Here is a 20,056-nt window from a genome sequence, read left to right on the forward strand (position 1 = left end):
TGATTTTTAGGTTAATTCTTAGGTCCTACCAGACACGGCACTCTGCAAGCTGTCTGAGCCATGCCGTCAGGATCATTCAGGATCACTGCCAGACAGCAGTTCCGTATGTCTCCTTTTTTGGTATTTTCATGCAAATTCTTCTGCTAGTTGAGGTTTAGACCACTTCTATATCCTTCCCTTGAAGGCTCGGGTGTCTAGGATTATCTTCTGTGTCTCCGTTACTTGGTTCCCCCCTTTTTTTTTTTGTTGAAGAAGGTCTGTGCAGTCTTTTTCCCTATTCTGCCATCTTACCAGAAGTCTCTTTAACAAAATTCTTACTATTCAGATAATGAGAAATTATTTCGTTACGTACAAACATTAACTTATGTGTTTGGCTAGATCTAAGTTGTTTGGTATTTCATTATAGAAGCCAGTGCTGTTTTAATAATTCAAATATGTTTTATTATTTCCATGCCTAAGCTCATTGATTTCTAAGCTTCCATGTCTCTATAAAGTAAGCTTTGTTATTGTTGTGTGCAGGCAAGTCAATTCTAACTCATAGTGACCCTACAGAACAGAGTAAAATGGTCCCATTGGGTTTCCAAAACTGTAGTCTTCTTGGGAGCAGATCAGCAGGTCTGGCGCATGTTCAGTTAGCAGCCTAGTGTTAAACCACTGAGTTACTAGGGCTTCATAAAGTAACCTTTATTAATACTTCATGAATAGAATACATAATATAGTCACATTTTACATTATACATTTATTTGAAATACTGCTTTTTAAGTTGTAATTTCAAGTGTCCAACTTTTTTTAGTGAAATATGTCTGAACCATGCCAGACTCTTTCCTTCCTTGCTTTGCATTTTGTTGCTCTTGGAACCATTTTCCTAGTGACCTGTCCTAGTGACCTCTTAGTGATTCTTGAGGCATCAGCTCAGGGCTCATTTCCTCAGAGACCTTGCCTGAACTGCCAAATTTAAATTGGGTTCTACTGCTACACTTTCTCACTGTACCCTATCATTCGCACTTAAAACTCTTACTTGTGTAATTATTTTTTTTTTTTTTTTTTTGATGATTTCCCCAGAGTCTACTAGTTGAGATCAAGTATCTCACTTGCTATTATATCCCTAACACATCATCAAGTGCCTGGAAACTAGTAGGTTTAAATGAGTGAATTTTACTTAACACTACTGGTTCTTCATAATTGCTTATTTCCTATGCTTTAAAAGAACAGGAAATTTACATATATACAAATAATGAGCACTATTAGAAAAATTCAGTTCTTTAATTCTTACTCTGATATCAGATGGCTGTGCGACCTCACTCTAGGTCTCAGTGTCATCCTATGTAAAAGGAAGAGACTGAGTCCTTTCCAAGGCCCCTTGAAGATGACAGTTTAGTTTACCTATTTATAAATTATATACAACACAGAGAAATCACATAGGTGGTGGTCTTATTGTCATTGCATGTTGGATGATTTTTAAAAATATTCCTTAGAGTATTCTTTTTAATTCTAACAAAGGTAAATTAATTATAACACTAACAAGATTAAAGATGCAAGGTAGACAGTTGACTAATCATTGATTCATTTTTAGCTTTTATCTAATTCCCTCTTTCTCTTGATTTATTTTTGCTACAGTCTGATTCCATATAAATTAATGCATGACTGGAAGGAACTGTTTTTCAGTGGAAAACCCATTTATGAACAAGCCAAAATTATGCATCTACCAGCTAAGCCCTCTGAAGAACAAATTATAGAAGTAGAGAAAAGAGACTTGCTGGATGGCAAGGATTATGAAGAATACAAGGTACAAACTGATGAAGCATAATTAGAGAAAATAGAACATAATAAATGTTTTTTCCTTAACATTAATTTTGTGATACTTAATTTTATTCCCATTCATAAAAATGCACCTTTTATGTTTCCATTTTCCTTTGGGTTATTGTTACCTACAAGACTAATTTCTAAATGCCTAGATTATTGGTAATCGATTTTTTTCCCCCTGTGACTCAATGCATTTTTTTTTTTTGCAGTGTTCCCTCTCCTCCCTCCCACCCCAGTAACCAACAAAGAAAGTTCCCTTCCATATGTAAACCTTTCTTTGACTTTTTACAATAATGAACTAATGCTATATTTGTCCATCTGTGATTGACTCCTTTCACTCAACATAATGTCCTCCAAGTTTATTTGTGTTATGTGGTGTTTTGCAGATTCTACATTATTCTTCAGGGTTGCACAGTATTCTGTTGTGTGTATGTACCACAGTTTGGTTATCCATTCTTCTGTTGATGTGCCCATAGGTAGTTTCCATCTTTTTGCTATTGTAAATAGTGCTGTGATGAACATTGTTGTGCGTATATCTGTTCTTGTCCTGGATCTCACTTTTTTAGGATATATATCTAGTAATGGGATTGCTGGGTCAAGTTTCTAATTCCAGCTTTTAAAAGAATTGCCATACTGCTTTTAACAAATTCCCTTAATTTCTGCTTATCTAGAAATGTCCTAATTCCACCATCATATTTGAGGGACAGTTTTGCTAGGTATATTCTTTGTTGGAAATTTTTCTCTTTCAGGGTTTTATATATACCGTCCCATTGTCTTCTTGCCTACATTGTTTCTGCCAAGAAATCTGAGCTTATTCTTATTGGTTGCCCCTTGTAGGTAACTTCGTTTTTCCCATGCTGCTTTTACGATTCTTTCTTGTCTTTGGTTTGGGATAGTTTGATGATGATTTGTCTCGGTGATTTTCTTTTGTGGCCTATCCTGTTTGGGGTTCATTGGACTTATTGAATGGATATATTCTCATCTTTCATCATACTGGGAAAATTCTCTTCCAACAAATCTTTGACAGTTTTCTCTGTAGTTTTATTTGTCTCTTCCTGTTCTGGAATTCCAGAACATGTAGGTTATTCCTTTTGATGGTATCCCATATGAACCTTAGGCTTTTTTCATTTTATTTTGATCTTTTTTCTGATTGTTCCCTTTCCAAAGAAGTATTGAGGTATTTGGCTTCAGTCTCACTAGTTCTGTCTTCCATTGATTCATTTCTACCCCTTTGCCCATTCAATGTGTTATCTATTTCTGAAAATTTAGTATTAATCTTTTGGATTTCTGTCTGTAGATTTTGTATCATTTCTAATTTTTCATTTATTTTGTCATTTTGTTCTTGTATTGTCTTTCAAAATTGTTCTAGCATTTTTCTCTGTGTTTTCCTCAATTTTTCAATGTTTTCCTTGATCTGTCTCTCAATTCGTTGAAGGTACCTAAATATAATTCTTTTGAATTCCTTATCAGGGAGTTCCAATGCTGCATCTTCCTCAGGGATATGTTTTGGGTCTGTATCCTGGTCCCTTGTTTCTCCTGCTTTATCTTGCTTCTTTTGGGGACTGTGATGCTTTGTAGTCTCTGAGGCATTGTGATGTTTTTGTGTTTATATTTAATTGGTGATTGTATGTTGGAGTGACTTGCCCAAATTTTTGTTTTCTTTGTATGTTATCTATGTAAGCAGTGTACTGTGCTGTGCTCCTCTATTCATTAGTTGGCAGCACTTATACACTTACCACCTATCTCTTTTCCCATTGTCTGACTCCCATATATCCCTGCTGTCCTTGGCAAATGGAGCCTATTCTTAGGTCCTTGGAATCTGAATGAGAATGCTGTCACTTTAAAATCCAAAATGTCTGCCACTTGTAAACCTTCAAAATCGCTGCACCCTTGGTCACTTTAAATACCCAAAATGGCCACTGAGTGTGACCAATCAAAATGGATGTGCCCTCCGGACAGCTGAAAATCCACAGCTCAGGTTGTCTCCCTCCTTGCTGTTTCCCTTCCTAGTCATAGGCCACCAGTGCAGTCATCCCTGCAGCCCTTGATGACCAGGGCTGATCTTTAGGTCAATTCTCAGGTCCCAACACCACTTGGAAATATTCAGGCTATTGGTCCTGTCAGAGTAGCTAACAGTCCACTGCTCTGACTGTCTCCATACTCACTGTTGTCATTCAGGTTTTTCCACTAGTTGGTGCTTAATCCACTTCTGTATACTTCCTTTCAAAGCTCAGGGCTCCAGGATTATCTTCTATATCTCTGTCAATTGGTTTCTCTTTTCTTTGTTGAAGTGAGTCTGTGGAGCTTGTCTACCTATTCCGCCATCTTACCAGAAGTTCTATTTGTAATCTATTATCTATTATTCTAGTGACAAAAGAAGAGTGGTCTGAAGACATCAAGCTTAATACATCTTCTGAGCAGATAAACTTCCAAAATTTAAAAAGGCTTTCAGTTATTCATTTGTGTTTTTTGTTTGTGCACAATGCCTACTTTTACCTCAAAAACCACAGTTAAAAGCTATTTCTTTAACCTAATTTATTGCTTAGTAATTAATCTGAACAGTATATTGTTTTTGCAGACACAATAGAAGAAGAGATCCAGGTTTTATGAATAACATAAATTAAAACAATATTCAAAGATTTCAAAAGGTATCGGTGTCAATTGTTCTTCTTAGAAGATCTTTGGATTAGGGAGACTAGGATTCCAATACTGGTATTATCACCTACTAGTTTGTGAGCTGAGGTCACTAGTCCCTTAAGTGCTAGGAACTTAGTTTCCCAATATATAAACTATGGATAATAAATAACATACCTACCTCATCTTCTTGCTGTGATTATTAAGATAATTTGAGTTAAATACTTAGCCAAGTGCATTGCATGTTGTATGCAAGTAGTAAATATTAAATCGTGTCCTCACCACCTGCCTTTTCCCACCCTATTCTAACCCATCTTTAGAGGAAAAGATGTAAAAATAACATTTTTTGAAGTTCTGGGTAGATCAACGAATGGAATGAAAACTGAGACTTTGTATTATTAGGGATAGTTATTGAATGAATTCCAGAAGAGTGATAAGTGTAACATGAAAAAAAGAGAAGGAAAGATGATTTGACCCAATCATTTTCTCATATTTAGTAAATGATAAATGCTTACCGAGAGTATGGATGAATAAAATGAATTTCACACAGTGAACAGGACTAAGTATAAAGGAGTACTAATTATGTAAATATCAAAAGAAGGTAAGTTGGTGATAAAAAAAATAAGGAAAGATTATAAGATTATAAGAAACTAAATATACAACATATTTTAGTTGAATGAATCTGAATTTGTATTGCCAAAAGAATGACTATGTAGTTAGGACTGACTGCTCTCAATGAGCTTGCAGTTTGAAGGAGAGCTATACCTTGGACCTGTTGATTTGATTCCCTGGTGGTACGCTCGTTAAGGGCTCTGCTGCTAATGGAAAGGTCAGTGTTTCAAACCTCCGAGCCACTCCACAGGAGAAAGATATGGCAGTCTGTGTCTGTAAAGATGACAGCCTTGGAAACCCTTTGGGGCATTTCCCCTCTGTCCTGTAGGGTCATAAGAGTTGGAATCCACTCCTCAGCAATGAGTTTAAAAAGATTAATTAGAACCTTAAAGGATATATGTGCATATTTATTTTGTGGAATTTTAGAGCTAGTATGTCAACCTAAAATGTGTCACAACAAAATGCTTTGACAATATCAAACTACATGAAGATGTTTCTTTCCATTACAAAAGTTATTTTACTGATTCATGTAATATTTATATCTAAGTTATTTCTTAAACCTGTACTCCTTGCTCTCATAAATCAGGAGACCTGCTAGGCTGTAGTTTAGCAAAGATTTGTCTTTCTTTATAAATTTTTTTTTCTTGCTTGGGAAATGGTTACCACAGGAACACACTTGTCTTACCCACATCCTGAAGCAGCTGGTAAGTTTTCTTTTGCAGAAAATTGTAGACTTTTGTTAGGAGTTTGTAAACATCTGGCTATGTAGTTTATTTTCTTTATAGCCTTTGCTGTTTTTTTGGAAATGAATGTTATGTTTGAGTTTCTGACATATGTTTACATGCTCTATTCCTTTTCATACATAATGGGAATGATTCTATATGCAAGAGTTAGTATATTCTGTGAGTAAATGATTCTACGATCATTATCTATGTTTAGAGTTTTTATCTCCTTGAGAACTTGTCCTAATTGTTTCTATATTTAAGTAAAAATTAAATGTTTTCCATTTGTGAAATATGTCATCTAGCTTTGCCTTTGCAAGAGACACAGGGGAAAGCATGTTAGCTTTGCTAATGAAAACTGTTACCAAAACCAAACCCACTGCCATTGAGTCAATTTTCACTCATAATGACCCTATGGGATAGAGTAGAAGTGCCCCATAGGATTTCCAAGACTGTAAATCTTTACAGAAGCAGACTGCCTCATCTTTCTCCCTTGGAGCAGCTGGTGGGTTCATAACTGCAATCTGTTGGTTAAGCAGTCAAATGCTTTAACCACAACACCACCAGAGCTCCTGAGAACAGTTGTGCATACCTGTTATTGCTAAATTTGCTCAGGATTTTTAATGGTTCCGGTAACTGTATACTGTATAGACTAATCTTGAAAAGTGTACATTCTTAACATTGTTGTCCATACCCACCATTCCTAAAGACCTGACAGTTCCCAGTTTTGAGCCCAGCTGTTTAAAACTTTATTACAGTAAGTTACAGTGCTTGAAATTTTTAATTATTACACCTGGAAATTGACATTAAAATGAATTTTTCTTCTTGTGCCTGTCATATGCAGCTGCCAAAAATTTAACTCTTATTTCTTAACCTTATTTGCAAATCATCATACTATTTATAACATGGCTGCATGTGACAGAGCTCCAGTGCAGGAATGTTGTGGCCAGAAGGATCTTCTCTGTCTCCTCAGGAGGAGGCAGGGACAGTATCATGGAGCAGCCACACTTTCATGTGGGGTCCCAAGCACATGACACAGAATAATGATAATGAGTCCTTTAGTGAACCAGTGGGTACACCAGTTGCCACTGAGTTAATTCAGACATATAGTCATGCCATGAGTCAGAGTAGTACTGTGCTCCATAAGGTTTCCAGTGGCTGAGTTTTTGGAAGTAGATAGCCAGTCCTTTCTTCTGAGGTACCTCTGGGTGGACTCAAACCTCCAGTCTTTCCGTTAGCAGCCAGGCATGTTAGCCATTTACACCACTGGGGACCTTTCAAACCAGGGGACTGTGGGTAACTGGGATCAGCTGAGAAGCCCAGCTTCTGTAGCTCAACTGGCAGCCACAGCCCCAAATAGCAGCCAGTCGCCAGTCCTCCCTGTGGATCTTACTCGTAAATGACTCACAATGCCATAGGGGGTCCCCCCCTGTCACGTAGCTGCTTATAAGCAGTAACCTACCAGATGAGTTTAAAAGTTACTAAAATTTGGTATTCAGAACCAAAATTAGCTTAGAGCCATGGCTTCCTGAAGATTCAGATTCTTCTAAGAAGTCTCTGCCACAGCGTGGACTTCTTAGTATTTGAAGGAAGGATGTGTTGTTCCTAGGACATTGTTCATGTTGTTTTAAGTTGGTCCTGGTTTTAACTTGCTGTTCTTCTTGTTTTTAATGAAAAATTACTGTATAAGTTCATTGTGATCAATTCAGCTTGTTATGGTTGTTGGGTTAACCCTAGAATGTGTATTGTAATGCCCAATTTCCTCAATAGCAGTTTTGGCTTATGATTTTCCACTAACTTGACTTTAAGGTAAGTTTATATGTGTTTTGGTTCAACATTCATACTTCTTTTATTACAGCAGATGTATGCATATCTGTGCCCCACATTGTTTGTACAATGCCACTTATTAGTAGTAGTAGGTCTCTACTCATATTCATTGGAGATACGAATGAGTGGATAAATGGGCCATGTGATTATTTACTCCTCTTAAGTAAGCCTCCTCAGGGTGAGTTGACATAAATGCTTCAGGCACCACCCTACTCTCTCTCCAATCCCAGTCTCCGGAGGCAATCCAATGACTTTTTAGATTTGACTTTAAATAATAGACTCTCCAGCTTAGCTCCTCCTTTGTTCCTTGGCTTCCCAATGACTGACCTAATCTCCATAGTTTATTATTTAATCAATTTCCTTACAAGCAGATAATCAACCTTAGGTCTGTACCCCACAAGTAACACCACTGATGAACTGAATCAAGCACAATTATAGATTTGAATAGATGAGGCTTCAAACCAAAAAAACCAAACTCACTGCTGTTGAGTCGGATCTGACTCATAGCAACTGCTCCTTGGGTTTCTGAGGTGATATTTCTACAGAAGTAGATTGCCCAATCTTCCTTCCGAGGAGTGGCCGGTGGGTTTGAACCACCAGCTTTCCGGTTAGCAGTCAAATGCCTTAGGCACTATGCCACCAGAGCTCCTAGATGAGCCTTAAAGGCATATAAATAGGTCATTAAAGAATTCTTTCATCTACAAGATATACCATAAGGCTAACGTGGGCAGTGATTTCTCAGCTGCATTCATTTTTAGTGCTGCCAGCTGGGCAAAGGTTTGAGGAAAGAAGAGTCACTCAGCCAAAATCTGCTTTCTCCCCAGTGCCATGATTGCACTTGATGTTGGCATGGAGATGTTTCTGATGAGAGCACAGAAGTGTAGGCATTTGTCAACACACATCAGTTCAGCCACCCCATGTATTGAGGGGAAAGCTTGAGCATTTGTTTAACCCTCAGGGACCATGAGATCCCTCAGACCCCACTTTACATTGTGAAGCAAATGGTAAAACTAAAAGTCTCACAATAAGAAAACAAAAAGATGTATATGTTTGTTCACGACCCTTATAAAATGTTTCAAAGTGGAAACTTACTGGTTAAGTGTTGGAACCCTTAATTTCAAATGAAATAGCCTGTTTTGTGGCCTTGGACTCTTTTATCCACTGCTAAAAAAGGAAGTCTTAACACTCTTCTTTACACTATGTTGATTATTCTGTGGATGAATCTATTCTAGATTCTTTGTTGATGATCAATTTTAAGTATAAATTTAGAAAATTTCATTATGAAGCTCTGGAAGTTCCTAAGAGGTTCTGTGTTTGTACATTTTATTTTTCACGTATGTGGAAACGTAACTGCCTTAGTAGACAGAGTAAGCACTTGCTTACACAATAGAAATTGAGATATTCTGCTTTAAAAATTGTGCCTACCATTGTACCAGGTGTCACATCACCACTCCTGTGGGTTAAGCTATCAGAATCATGGCTAAAATACACACATTCCCTAGGATAGGTAAGAAGAAGCATGATGATTCTCCAAAATAGAAAAGATCTAAGAAAGAAGTGTACTGAAAGAATACTTCCCCTTTTGTTCCAGTTTAGTTTCTAGTTAATGTTTTTATTAGGTGAGGTTCCTCCTCTTCATTTCCTTAGAGGTTTGCCTAACTCCCCAAATTCCTTCAGTAACAGTAAGGTTGTGTGCTTGGCTTTTTCAGGCTAGGCTTCGATATGTGGCTGTGTCTTGTTGGGGTCATCAGTGTGTTCCAGAATACTCATTCATTGTAATCAAGCTTAGTAGTACTAACTTTATTTATGGAGCAAAATATCAGTATATTAGTTTTCAAAGGGAGCTACCATTGCCTCTGACCCTTGATATCCAGTATAAAAGGCTACCTCTAACTGTTGTGAGCGAGGGATTTCAGAGGGCTGGAGTGGGTTTGGCAGAGATCTGGGATTTGTGTTTATGGGGGTAGAGGAAGTGGAAGGGGGAACTTGAGTCATAGGAAGGGTCTTTAACTTTAAATTACTAGAATTGGAGACCAGCTGTGTTCATTAGAGACCCATGGTTGGAATAGTTGGAGTAAGGTATTAAGTCCGAGGCACTGATCAGAATTGAGAAACTATTTTAAACACCAGAGAATTGGCACCCAGATAGAAATGGAATGGGGGATGATCAGGGCTGAGTGAATGAAGAGAGTCCTGAATGACTTGCAGGGATGTGACTAACGTGAGTACCTATCACTCATTTTCATTTGCTCAGGAGCTCTGGTAGCCAGTGCCTAAGGCACCTGACTGCCAACCAGAAGGTTGGCAGTTCAAACCCACCAGCCACTCCTCAGAAGGACGATGGGGCAATCTACTTCCGTAAGTGATACTGCCTCGGAAACCCAAGGAGGGGTCACTATGAGTCGGGTCTGATTTGATGGCACATAACAACTGATCATCACATAGATGAGGGAGAAGCCAATTTCCAGTCCCCCTCTCACCTGGACCCAGGCAAGAGAGAGAATGGTTAAAACTTCCCTGGGCATCCCACCACTGATTTTTTTCTGGTTCAGCCTCTGCCTGCTTTGCCAAGGACGAGAGTCTGCTTCTATGCATCAAGTCAAAGTTAAACTCACTGCCATTGAGTCAGTTCTGACTCATAGCAACCCCCTTTGCATTTCTGAGGTGGTAAATCTTTACAGAAGTAGATTGCCCAGTCTTCCTTCCAAGGAGTGTCTGGTGGGTTTGAACCACCAACCTTCTGGTTAGCAGTCAAATGCCTTGGTACTATGCCACCAGAGTTATCTTCACTCAATTACTCCAGCTTTCCACTAAGTGTTTTGGAGATAGGTCATGAAAGTCTGAACTCTTTAATTATATCTTGGCAGATGAATATTTAAGAATAAAATGGGGTTAATAATCTCAAAGAACTTAAATGGATCTAAGGAAGTCAGAATTTTGGTTGGGGCAGATGTGTTGGCTGAATACCAGAAAATCCCTTCCACCACTTCTGTCTAACTCTAAACCAAACACTGCTGTTGAGTTGGATCCGACTCATAGTGACCCCTCTTTGGGTTTCTAAGGCAGTATCACTACAGATGTAGATTGCCCAACCTTCTTTCCGAGGAGTGGGTTTTGAACCGCCAGCCTTCTGGTTAGCAGTCAAATGCCATAGGCACTACGCCACCAGAGTTCCAGCCATATTCTTTGGTGCACTGGACCTGTAATAGTCTCTCATACATTGGTCAATGCCACCTCTGAGCTTTTTTTGAGTAATCAATAGCGCTTAGATTATCAGCCTCAACCAAGAAAATAGAGTGGCAATGTCTATTATTATGAAAGAAAGTGTTCTATGTGGAAAGTTCTTTGTGAATGTTGCAGTGAGAGGACAGAACAAATCATAATGTCTACATAGTTTATGATGTCATATTTGAGTGATTAAGCTACTTCTCCCCTGAGCTCCTAAGTAAGTAACTTTGGGACAAGTCTGGTTAACACTGTCTTTCAAACTGCCCCCAGCCAGGTAACGGCACCGGATGAGTGAATTCAGGTGTAACAGTGCCTAGAAATTTCCTTCTAGCAGCAAGACCATGAAAATTACTATGCAAATGATGTTGAGGGAGACCACCACTTCCCTGAATTTGGCACCTAAGCAGTGAAGTTTACTGTTTTGGTCAGGAAGGCTACCACCACAAGGAGAGAATTAAGCCATCCCAAGGACACTTGATGTTAGGGAAAATGCAGTAGCCTTTGAGCTTAATTTGCTTTTGATGCAGGCAATTGTGTTTTGAAATGTTGGGTTAACCGCACAGCTGTAGTAAATCCCATTGTGCACATTCAGTGCCTTGGAAGGGTAGTGACTTGCCAGTGGCAGAAAATGCCACCAGGAATAGGAACCTGTAATTTTTGGCTGAATAAGCTACTTCTCCACTGAACTCCTAAGTGAGTCATTTTGGGTATATCTGAAATCGATAGGATAAGCAGAAGCCCTTGCCCACAGTTTTGGCACTGGATTTTAACACCAGTTGATGCAAATTTTCAGGACAGAGGACTCCAAACCAAAGATAACCAAACTCACCAGGGTGCCTTAATTTCAGCTATCCTCTGCTAATCAGGCTTGTAAGACAAAGTATCAGCCAAGTGATTTTGGCTGCCTAATAATTAATTAGGAGCTCTGGTGGTGTAGTTCCCAAGGCATTTGACTGCTAACCAGAGGGCTGGTGGTTCAAACCCACCAACCACTCCTTGGAAGAAAGATTGGGCAATCTACTTCCGTAGTGATAGCATTTCGGAAACCCAAGGAAGAGTCACTATGAGTCGGATCCGACTTGACTGCAGTGAGTTTAGTTTGGTTTTTTGGTAATAATTAAGTAATTTGCAACTCAAAGTTTGAAAGAAAGCCTTATACTGCTTGCAAGTGCTGAGCTCTGAACTTCTGATCTTTGTATATGCTAGAGTGATTGGGCTACATAGTGAGGCGCCAGGCTCCCTCAAGTGCAGGCCTATGGGTTTTGATAGTGATCTTTTCACATTCTGGGTAATTGACAATGGCCGATTTAAATTTCCCTATAAATAGAAGAAAAAAGTAGATGGATGTTGCCCTGAGTCTTATGTTTCTGAAAGGCTGGAATATTCCACAATAACAGATCAGAGACAATTTGGGAAGGTTATTGCTGGGTCAGAAGTGATCAGATCTTTGACTGAAAGCCACAATTGGACCAGGATCAATGGTCAGATTTCCTGATGATCCATGATTAATGGAATGGACTGACAGACATTGGCTGTACCCAATTCTGTTTCTTATTAGGACATTCCAGGTCTGCATGCTTCCAGATGGCAGGTGAAGTAGAGCTAAGTGTTTGCATTTCCTGGCTGTAGAGCTGATGTGACCCTGGCTGATTCCCCTGGCACAGAAGATTTGGACCAACCACAATGGAGGCATGCCCACTCTCTGGAGGCACCCCACCCTGCTAATGTCAGTGCAGACTGGATAGCCCCATTTCTCTGGCTCTTTGTAATCTAAGGGCCAGACTGTTTGGCAAGAAGATGTGACCAGGTAGCCAATCATAGTCTGATGTGACTGGAGGTCAAGTAACTTAGCAAGGCTTCCAGGTACATTTGTCAGGGCCAGTTCAACTTTGAAAGTTGTTCTGAGACCTTCTTGAAATGGGGCCCCTACCCACAGACCATTCCATGACAACCACTACATGAGAATTCAGTTGCACATCAGCTAACTGCCCTCCCTTCCCCACCTCTTGTCAAAGGTAGTAGATGACAGCATCATCCCTTTCCATTTGGGCATGGCTATCAAATCGATCCCATAGAGTAATGTTAGTTTGGGCCTGTGCAGGTGCCAAGTTACACAAGCAAAACTTCATCATGCAAGATACACAAACAACATTTCCTCTACTCCTGGGAATCTTGGGTAGTTGCCATGCATTTTAAAATCTGAATTATGAATTCAGGGAGTCCCTCTAGATTTCCTCAGGTTTTTTTTTGTTTGTTTTTGTTTTTTAAGAGCTTATTTTACATTCAACATTATGTGTACATTTAGTTTCATTCCCCATTTACCATGCCCAACCCTAACCCAGTCTCCTCGCCCTCCATGCCCAGTAAACCACCCCCAGTGCCCCTCATATTATGTATGCACTCCTGTCTGTCCTGCTTTACCTGCATGTAAATGTTGCCCCTCTGGTACCCCATGGTCTATTGGTCCAACGGATGTATTTCCATAGAGTATGTGGGTGCGTCACTGTGATAGTTGGAGCCGTGTCAACTTGGCTGGACCACAATTCTGTGTGGTTTAAGCAATTGTGATGTGGGTTGTTCCAATGATGGTATCAGATGGTATCAGATGTATATGTTTTGAGCAGTCAATCCATTGAAAGGCAGTTTCCCTAGGGGTGTGGCCTGCTTCCAGTATATTTATGGACATCCTGGGAAAAGAGACACTCTTCTGTGGATCAGGATTCTGTTGCTGCCAACAACTGTCCGTGAGTGAACAATCCACCATTCAGCCTAGAGACCTTGAATTCATCATTTGTTGGAGTCAACAGCCAGTATGCTGCCTGCCAACCTTGAGCTCCTCAGCCCCTGAAGCTGTGTGAGTTGGAAAAAGCCTCCAGCTTGATGTTTGATCCAAGAACTTGGGACTTGCCAGCTTCTATAAGTGTGTGAGCCATTTTCCTGAGATAAATTTCTCTTTTTTTCTGTATATAAGCTTTACTGCTTTTGTTTCTCTGGAGAACCAGCCTAACACATTTGGTACTAGGAGTAGTTCTAGAGAGACAAAATCATAAGGATGGGCTTCCTAAATTTTTTCTCCAATTTGATTTATCATAAAGGCCCCAATGACCCTGCCTCTGTTAGTAAAGAGGGCCCTGCAAATCCATGGCATGAAGTGGCAACATTAATATGCAAAACAGCACCACCAATAGATCAAATACTTTTGAGAAGTGATGCTCTGGGTAATCGCATATTTGATACTTTTCTGCAATTTTGTCAGCATGAGGTGTATAAGGATGCTGGCTGGTTGGTCCTACTTACAATAGAAAAAGTGATGAAAGAGCAAGATGAGCTCAGGGCTGCTGAGTCACAGCTTAAGCACGGCATAAAAGACCTCAATGTTTCCAGTTGTGCTGGGAAAGAAAGCCTTATTTCTTCTAGTAACAGAGCTGATATTGCCAAAAATCAAACCCAGAGTTTTATTGTAAGGATGGCTGAATTACAATGCCAATTAAATTACCAACCCAAAATGGTGTCTGAAGTTAAAGTGAGGGCATTGATTGGGAAAAAATGGAATCTTGAAATCTAGAATGGGGACATATGGGCAAATAGTCAGGAAGATCAGGATACGAAGCCTGTAAATTCTGTAGAATGCCTCCCATCTGAAGGGATTACTGTAAAACCATCATCCCACCACCTCAGTTTGATGGGATTAACCCAGCTGTTCCTGCTGGGTCATTGCCTGAGGCAGAGGCCATGGAAGACATTGCTGAATGTTCTCAGGAACTTTCCCAACCACCCATTGTTCATTGTTGCTGCTAGACCTATAACTAAAGTTAAGTCTGAGAGAGCCCCAAAAGGTGAAGTGCAGAGTGTGACTGAGGAGGTGGTACACTACACCCAAAAAGAACTACTTGATTTTGCTAACAGGTACAGACAGAAACCTGGAGAATATATATGGCAATGGCTACTGAGGGTGTGGGATAATGGTGCAAGGAATATAACATTGGCTTAGTCTGAGTTTATTGATTTAAATCCACTAAGTACAGATTCTTCATCCAGTGTTTCAGCTCCAGAGGTTAAGAAAGGATCTAATAGTTTATTGGTTGGCTTACTAAAGCATGTATTATGGGGTGGCCTACCTTAAGTCAAGTTGAAGTACCAGACTTGCCTTGGTATAACATAGAAGAAGGTATCCAGAGGCTTAGGGAAATTGGCCTATTAGAATGGATTTATCAGACCTAAAGCCAGAAAGGAAGAGTCCAGCAGACATGCCTTTCACCAGTACGGTGAGGAATAAATTTGTGAAGGGAGCTCCAGCATCTTTAAAGACTGCTGTGATTGCTATTTTGTGTAACCCAGATTTGACAGTGGGAACTGGCCTAATTGAATTAAAACACTTAACTACGACGGGGCTGATTGGACCCCATGGTAGTAGGGGCCAAGTGGCAGCAGTTAATCAATAAAGGCAAAGTGGGCATGGTTACCATAATGGACAGCAGAGTCAGAACAGTAATCAGAATAATCTGACTCATGTGGAATTATGGCATTGGCTACTTGCACATGGTGTTCCTAGTGGTGAAATACACGACAAACCTACTAAATATTTACTTGATCTGTATAGACAGAAGAATTCTAGGTCATGTGAACAGCAGCCTAGATTGAATCACCAGAATATAGAGTCACAGCCTCTCAATCAATTCCCAGACTTGAGTCAGTTTACAGACCCAAAACCCCTTGAATGAAGGGGAGTCCCTTTGGGGAAGGACCCCACTACATTGCCAAAAATTTATAATGTCAGTCTTTCTCCCAACCTTCTGCAAAGAGATCTGAGGCCTTTTTATGAGAATGACTGTTCATTGGGGAAAAGGAAATAATCAGACTTTTTGGGGATTACTGGACACTAGCTCTGAACTGACAGTAATTCCAGGAGACCCAAAGTGTCATTGTGGCCCACCAGTCAGAGTTGGGGCATGTGGAGCTCAAGTTATTGATGGAGTCTTAGCTAAGGTGTGTCTCACAGTAGGTCCAGTGGGTCCCCGAACCCATCCTGTAGTGATTTCCCCAGTTCCAGAATGCATAATTGGAATAGATATACTGAGCAATTGGCAGAATTCCCACATTGGGTCCCTGACATGTGCAGTAAGAGCTATTGTGGTAGGAAAAGCCAAGTGGAAGCCATTAGAACTGCCTCTACCTACAAAAATAGTAAATCGAAAGCAATACCGCATCCCTGGAGGGGTTGCAGAGATTACTGCCATCATCAAGTACTTGAAGGATGCAAAGGTGTGATTCCCGCCATATCCCCATTTAATTCACCTATTTGGCCTGTTCAAAAAACAGATGGATCTTAGAGAATGACAGTAAATTATTGTAAACTTAATCAGGTGGTAACTCCAATTGCAGCTGCTGTTCTTGACAAGGTTTCATTACTTAAGCAAATTAGTACATCTCTTGGTACTTGGTATGCAGTTATTGATCTGGCCAATGCCTTTTTCTCGATAACAATTTCAAAGAACCATCAGCTGGCAAGGCCAACAGTATACTTTCACAGTGCTTCCTCAGAGGTATATCAACTCCCTGGCACTATCTCATAATTTAGTCCGTATGGATCTTGATCGCCTTTCCCTTCCACAAGACATCACACTGGTCCATTATATTGATGACATTATGCTGATTGGACTTAGGAAGAAATATCAATGACTCTAGACTTATTGGTGAAGCATATGCATGCTAGAGGTTGGGAAATTAACCGAACAAAAATTCAGGTACCTTCCACCTCAGTGAAATTTCTAGGGTCCCAATGGTGTGGGGCATGTCAAGATATTCCTACTAAAGTAAAGGATAAGTTATTGTACCTGGATTTCCCCACAACTAAAAAGGACGCACAATGTCTGGTGGGCCTCCTTGGATTTTAGAGGCAACATATCCCTCATTTGGGTGTGTTCCTTCAGCCTATTTATCAAGTGACTCGGAAAGCTGCTAGTTTTGAGTGGGGCCCAGAACAACAGAAGGCTCTGCAACAGATTCAAGCTGCCGTGCAGGCTGCTCTGCCACTTGGGCCATATGATCCAGCTGATCCAATGGTGCTTGAAGTGTCTGTAGTAGATAGAGATGCTGTTTGGAGTCTTTGGCAGGTCCCTATTGGTGAATTGCAATGCAGACCCTTGGGATTTTGGATCAAAGCCCTGCCATCCTCTGCAGATAACTACTCTCCTTTTGAGAAAAAGCTTTTAGCTTGTTATTGGGCTTTAGTAGAGACTGAACGCCTAACCATGGGGCACCAAGTCACCATGAAGCCTGAGCTGCCCGTCATGAACTACAGAGTCTGACCTACAGAGTCATAAGTTGGACGTGCACAGCAGCACTGCATCATTAAATGGAAGTGGTATATCAGAGACCAGGCTGGAGCAGGACCTGAAGGTACAAGTAAGTTGCATGAGGAAATGGTCCAAATGCCTATGGTCCCCACTCCAGTCACTTTACCTTCCCTCTCCCAGTCTATACCTATGGCCTCATAGGGAGTTCCTTATGATGAGGTCACTAAGGAAGAGAAAAGTTGTGCCTGGTTTACAGATGGTTCTGCGCCATGTTAAAAATTAAGACTTGTCATTTATCTTCTCTCTGACATCAAATTTCAGAAAACTCCATTATTTTTTTATTACCTAATACACTTAATGACCTTTTGGTTTCTTCATGGATGATGTTATTGGTGTCATCCCACAATTCTGGTTTTCAGTCATTGGTGTTCAATGTGTTGAATCTCTTCTTTAGATGGTCCCTAAATCCATGTGGGATATTATCAAGATCATATTTTGGCTCTCGTGGACTTGTTTTAATTGTCTTCAGTTTCAACTTGAACTTACATATGAGCAGTTGATGGTCTGTTCCACAGTCAGCTCCTGACCTTCTTTTGGCTGGAGATACTGAGCTTCTCCTTTGCCTCTTTGCACAGATGTAGTCAATCTGATTTTTGTGTATTCCATCTGTCAAAGTCCACTAGTATAGACATTTATGTTGTTGAAAAAAGGTATTTGCAATGAATAAGTCATTGGTCTTGCAAAATTCTGTCATGTGATCTCCAGTGTCATTTCTATCATCAAGCCCATATTTTCCAAGTACTGGTGATTCTTCTTTATTTCCAACTTTCACATTTCAATCACCAGTAATAATCAACATATCTTGATTGCATGTTTGGTCAATTTCAGACTGGAGTAGTAGGTAAAAATCTTAAATCTCCTCGTCTTTGGCTTTGGTGTTTTGGGAGTAAATTTGAATCATAGTGGTATAACTGGTCTTCCTTGGTGTATGACAGCATTTTACTCCAGTATAAATCTTGAAACATTCTTTGTGACAATAAATGTGACACCATTCCTCTTCAATTTATTTCCAACATAGTAAATCATATGATTGTCTGATTCAAAATGGCCAAAACTAGTCCATTTCAGCTCACTAATGCCTAAGATACCTATCTTTATGCATTTATTTTTGACAACTTCCAATTTTCCTGGATTCATACTTTGTACATTCCATGTTCTGATTATTAATGGATTTTTGCAGCTGTTTCTTCTCATTTTGAGTCATGCCACATCAGCAAATGGAGGTCTTGAAAGCTTTACTCTATCCACATCATTAAGGTCACTTCTACTTCAAGGAGACAGCTCTTCCCCAGTTGTATTTTGAGTGTCTTCTGACCTGAGGGCTCATCTTCTGGCACTATGTTGGACAAAGTCTCATGGCTATTCATAAAGTTTTCCAGTAATATATCAGACAGTGTTTCACTGTTATTCATAAGGTTTTTACTCCCCAGTTCTTTGAGAAGTGGATGCCCCCTTTCTTCTTCCAAGTCTGGCTTAGTCTGGAAGCTCCACTGAAACCTGTCCACCTCAGGTGACCCTTCTGGTATTTGAAATACCAGTGGCATAGCCTCACAGCAACATGCAAGCCACCACAGTATGACAAACTGACAGATGAGTGGTGGCTTTAACTTATACTACAGACTAAGTTACTGCTACACATTTCCTGGCTTCTTGTTGTTGTTGTTGTTAGGTTCCATCAAGTCGTCTCTGACTCATAGTGACCCTATGCACAGCAGAACAAAACACCACCCAGTCCTGAGCCATCTCCATAATTCTTCCTGTACTTGAGCCCATTGCCACTGCCACTGTGTCAGTCCATCTCGTTGAGGGCCTTCCCCTCTTTTCTCGACCCTCCACCTTACCAACCATGGCATCCTTCTCTAGGGAATTGTCCCTTCTGACAGCATGACCAAAGTATGTGAGACAAAGTCTGGCCATTCTTGCCTCCAAGGAGCATTCTGGCTGCACTTCCTCCAGTACAAACCCGTTAGTTCTTTTAGCAGCCCATGGTAATTTCAACATTCTTCACCAACACCACAGCTCAAGAGCATCAATTCTTCTTCAGTCTTCCTTATTCCTTATTCATTGTCCAGCTCTCACATGAGGCGATTGAAAATGCCATCACTTGTGTCAGGTGCAACTTAGTCCTCAAGGAGACATCTTTACTCTTCTACACTTGAAAGAGGTCCTTTGCAGCCGATTTTCCCAGTGCTATACATCGTCTGATGTACTGAATGTTGCTTTCATTGATGTCAATTATAGAATCAAGTAATGTGAAGTCTTTGACAATTTCAATCTTTTCTCAATTTATCATAATGTTGCTTATAGGACCAGTTTCAACTTGAACTTGCATATGAGCAGTTGATGGTCTGTTCCACAGTCAGCTCCTGTGAGGATTTTTGTTTTCTTTATATTGAGATGTAATCCATACTGCAGACTGTATTCTTCAATATTCATCAGTAAGTGCTTCATGTCATCCTCACTTTCAGCAAGCAGAGTTGTGTCATCAGCATATCACAGGTTGTTAATGATTCTTCCCACAATCCTGATGCCACAGTCTTCATAGAGTCCAGCTTCTCAGATTATTTTCTCAGCATACAGATTGAATAAGTATGGTGAAAAGATACAACTCTGACACACTCCCTTCTTGATTTTAAACCATGCATTGTTCCCTTTTTCTGTTTGAAACACGGACTCCTGGTCAATGAACAGGTTCCTCATGAATACAATTAAGTGTTCTCAAATTCCCGTTCTTCTCAATGTTATCTACAATTTGTTATGATCCATACAATCAAATGCTTTGGCATAGTTAATAAAATATGAGTAAACATCTTTCTAGTATTCTTTGCTTTGAGCCAAGATCCATCTGACATCAACAATGATATCCCTTTTTCC

General features: G+C 40.0%; 1 protein-coding gene across 1 annotated transcript in view; it reads left to right on the forward strand.

Annotated features, from left to right (window-relative positions):
• Positions 1–20,056, forward strand: part of SPEF2 (sperm flagellar 2) — a 369,265-nt gene that overhangs the window by 102,923 nt on the left and 246,286 nt on the right. Inside the window, exon 9 of the mRNA XM_042782582.1 lies at positions 1,618–1,786. Within this exon, the coding sequence (XP_042638516.1) occupies positions 1,618–1,786 (169 nt within the window). The remainder of the gene's footprint in view (positions 1–1,617; positions 1,787–20,056) is intronic.

The sequence above is a fragment of the Orycteropus afer genome, unplaced genomic scaffold (assembly GCF_000298275.1).
Source record: "Orycteropus afer afer isolate SDZICR_OR568_19922 unplaced genomic scaffold, OryAfe1.0 scaffold00378, whole genome shotgun sequence".
NCBI classification, from domain to species: domain Eukaryota; kingdom Metazoa; phylum Chordata; class Mammalia; order Tubulidentata; family Orycteropodidae; genus Orycteropus; species Orycteropus afer.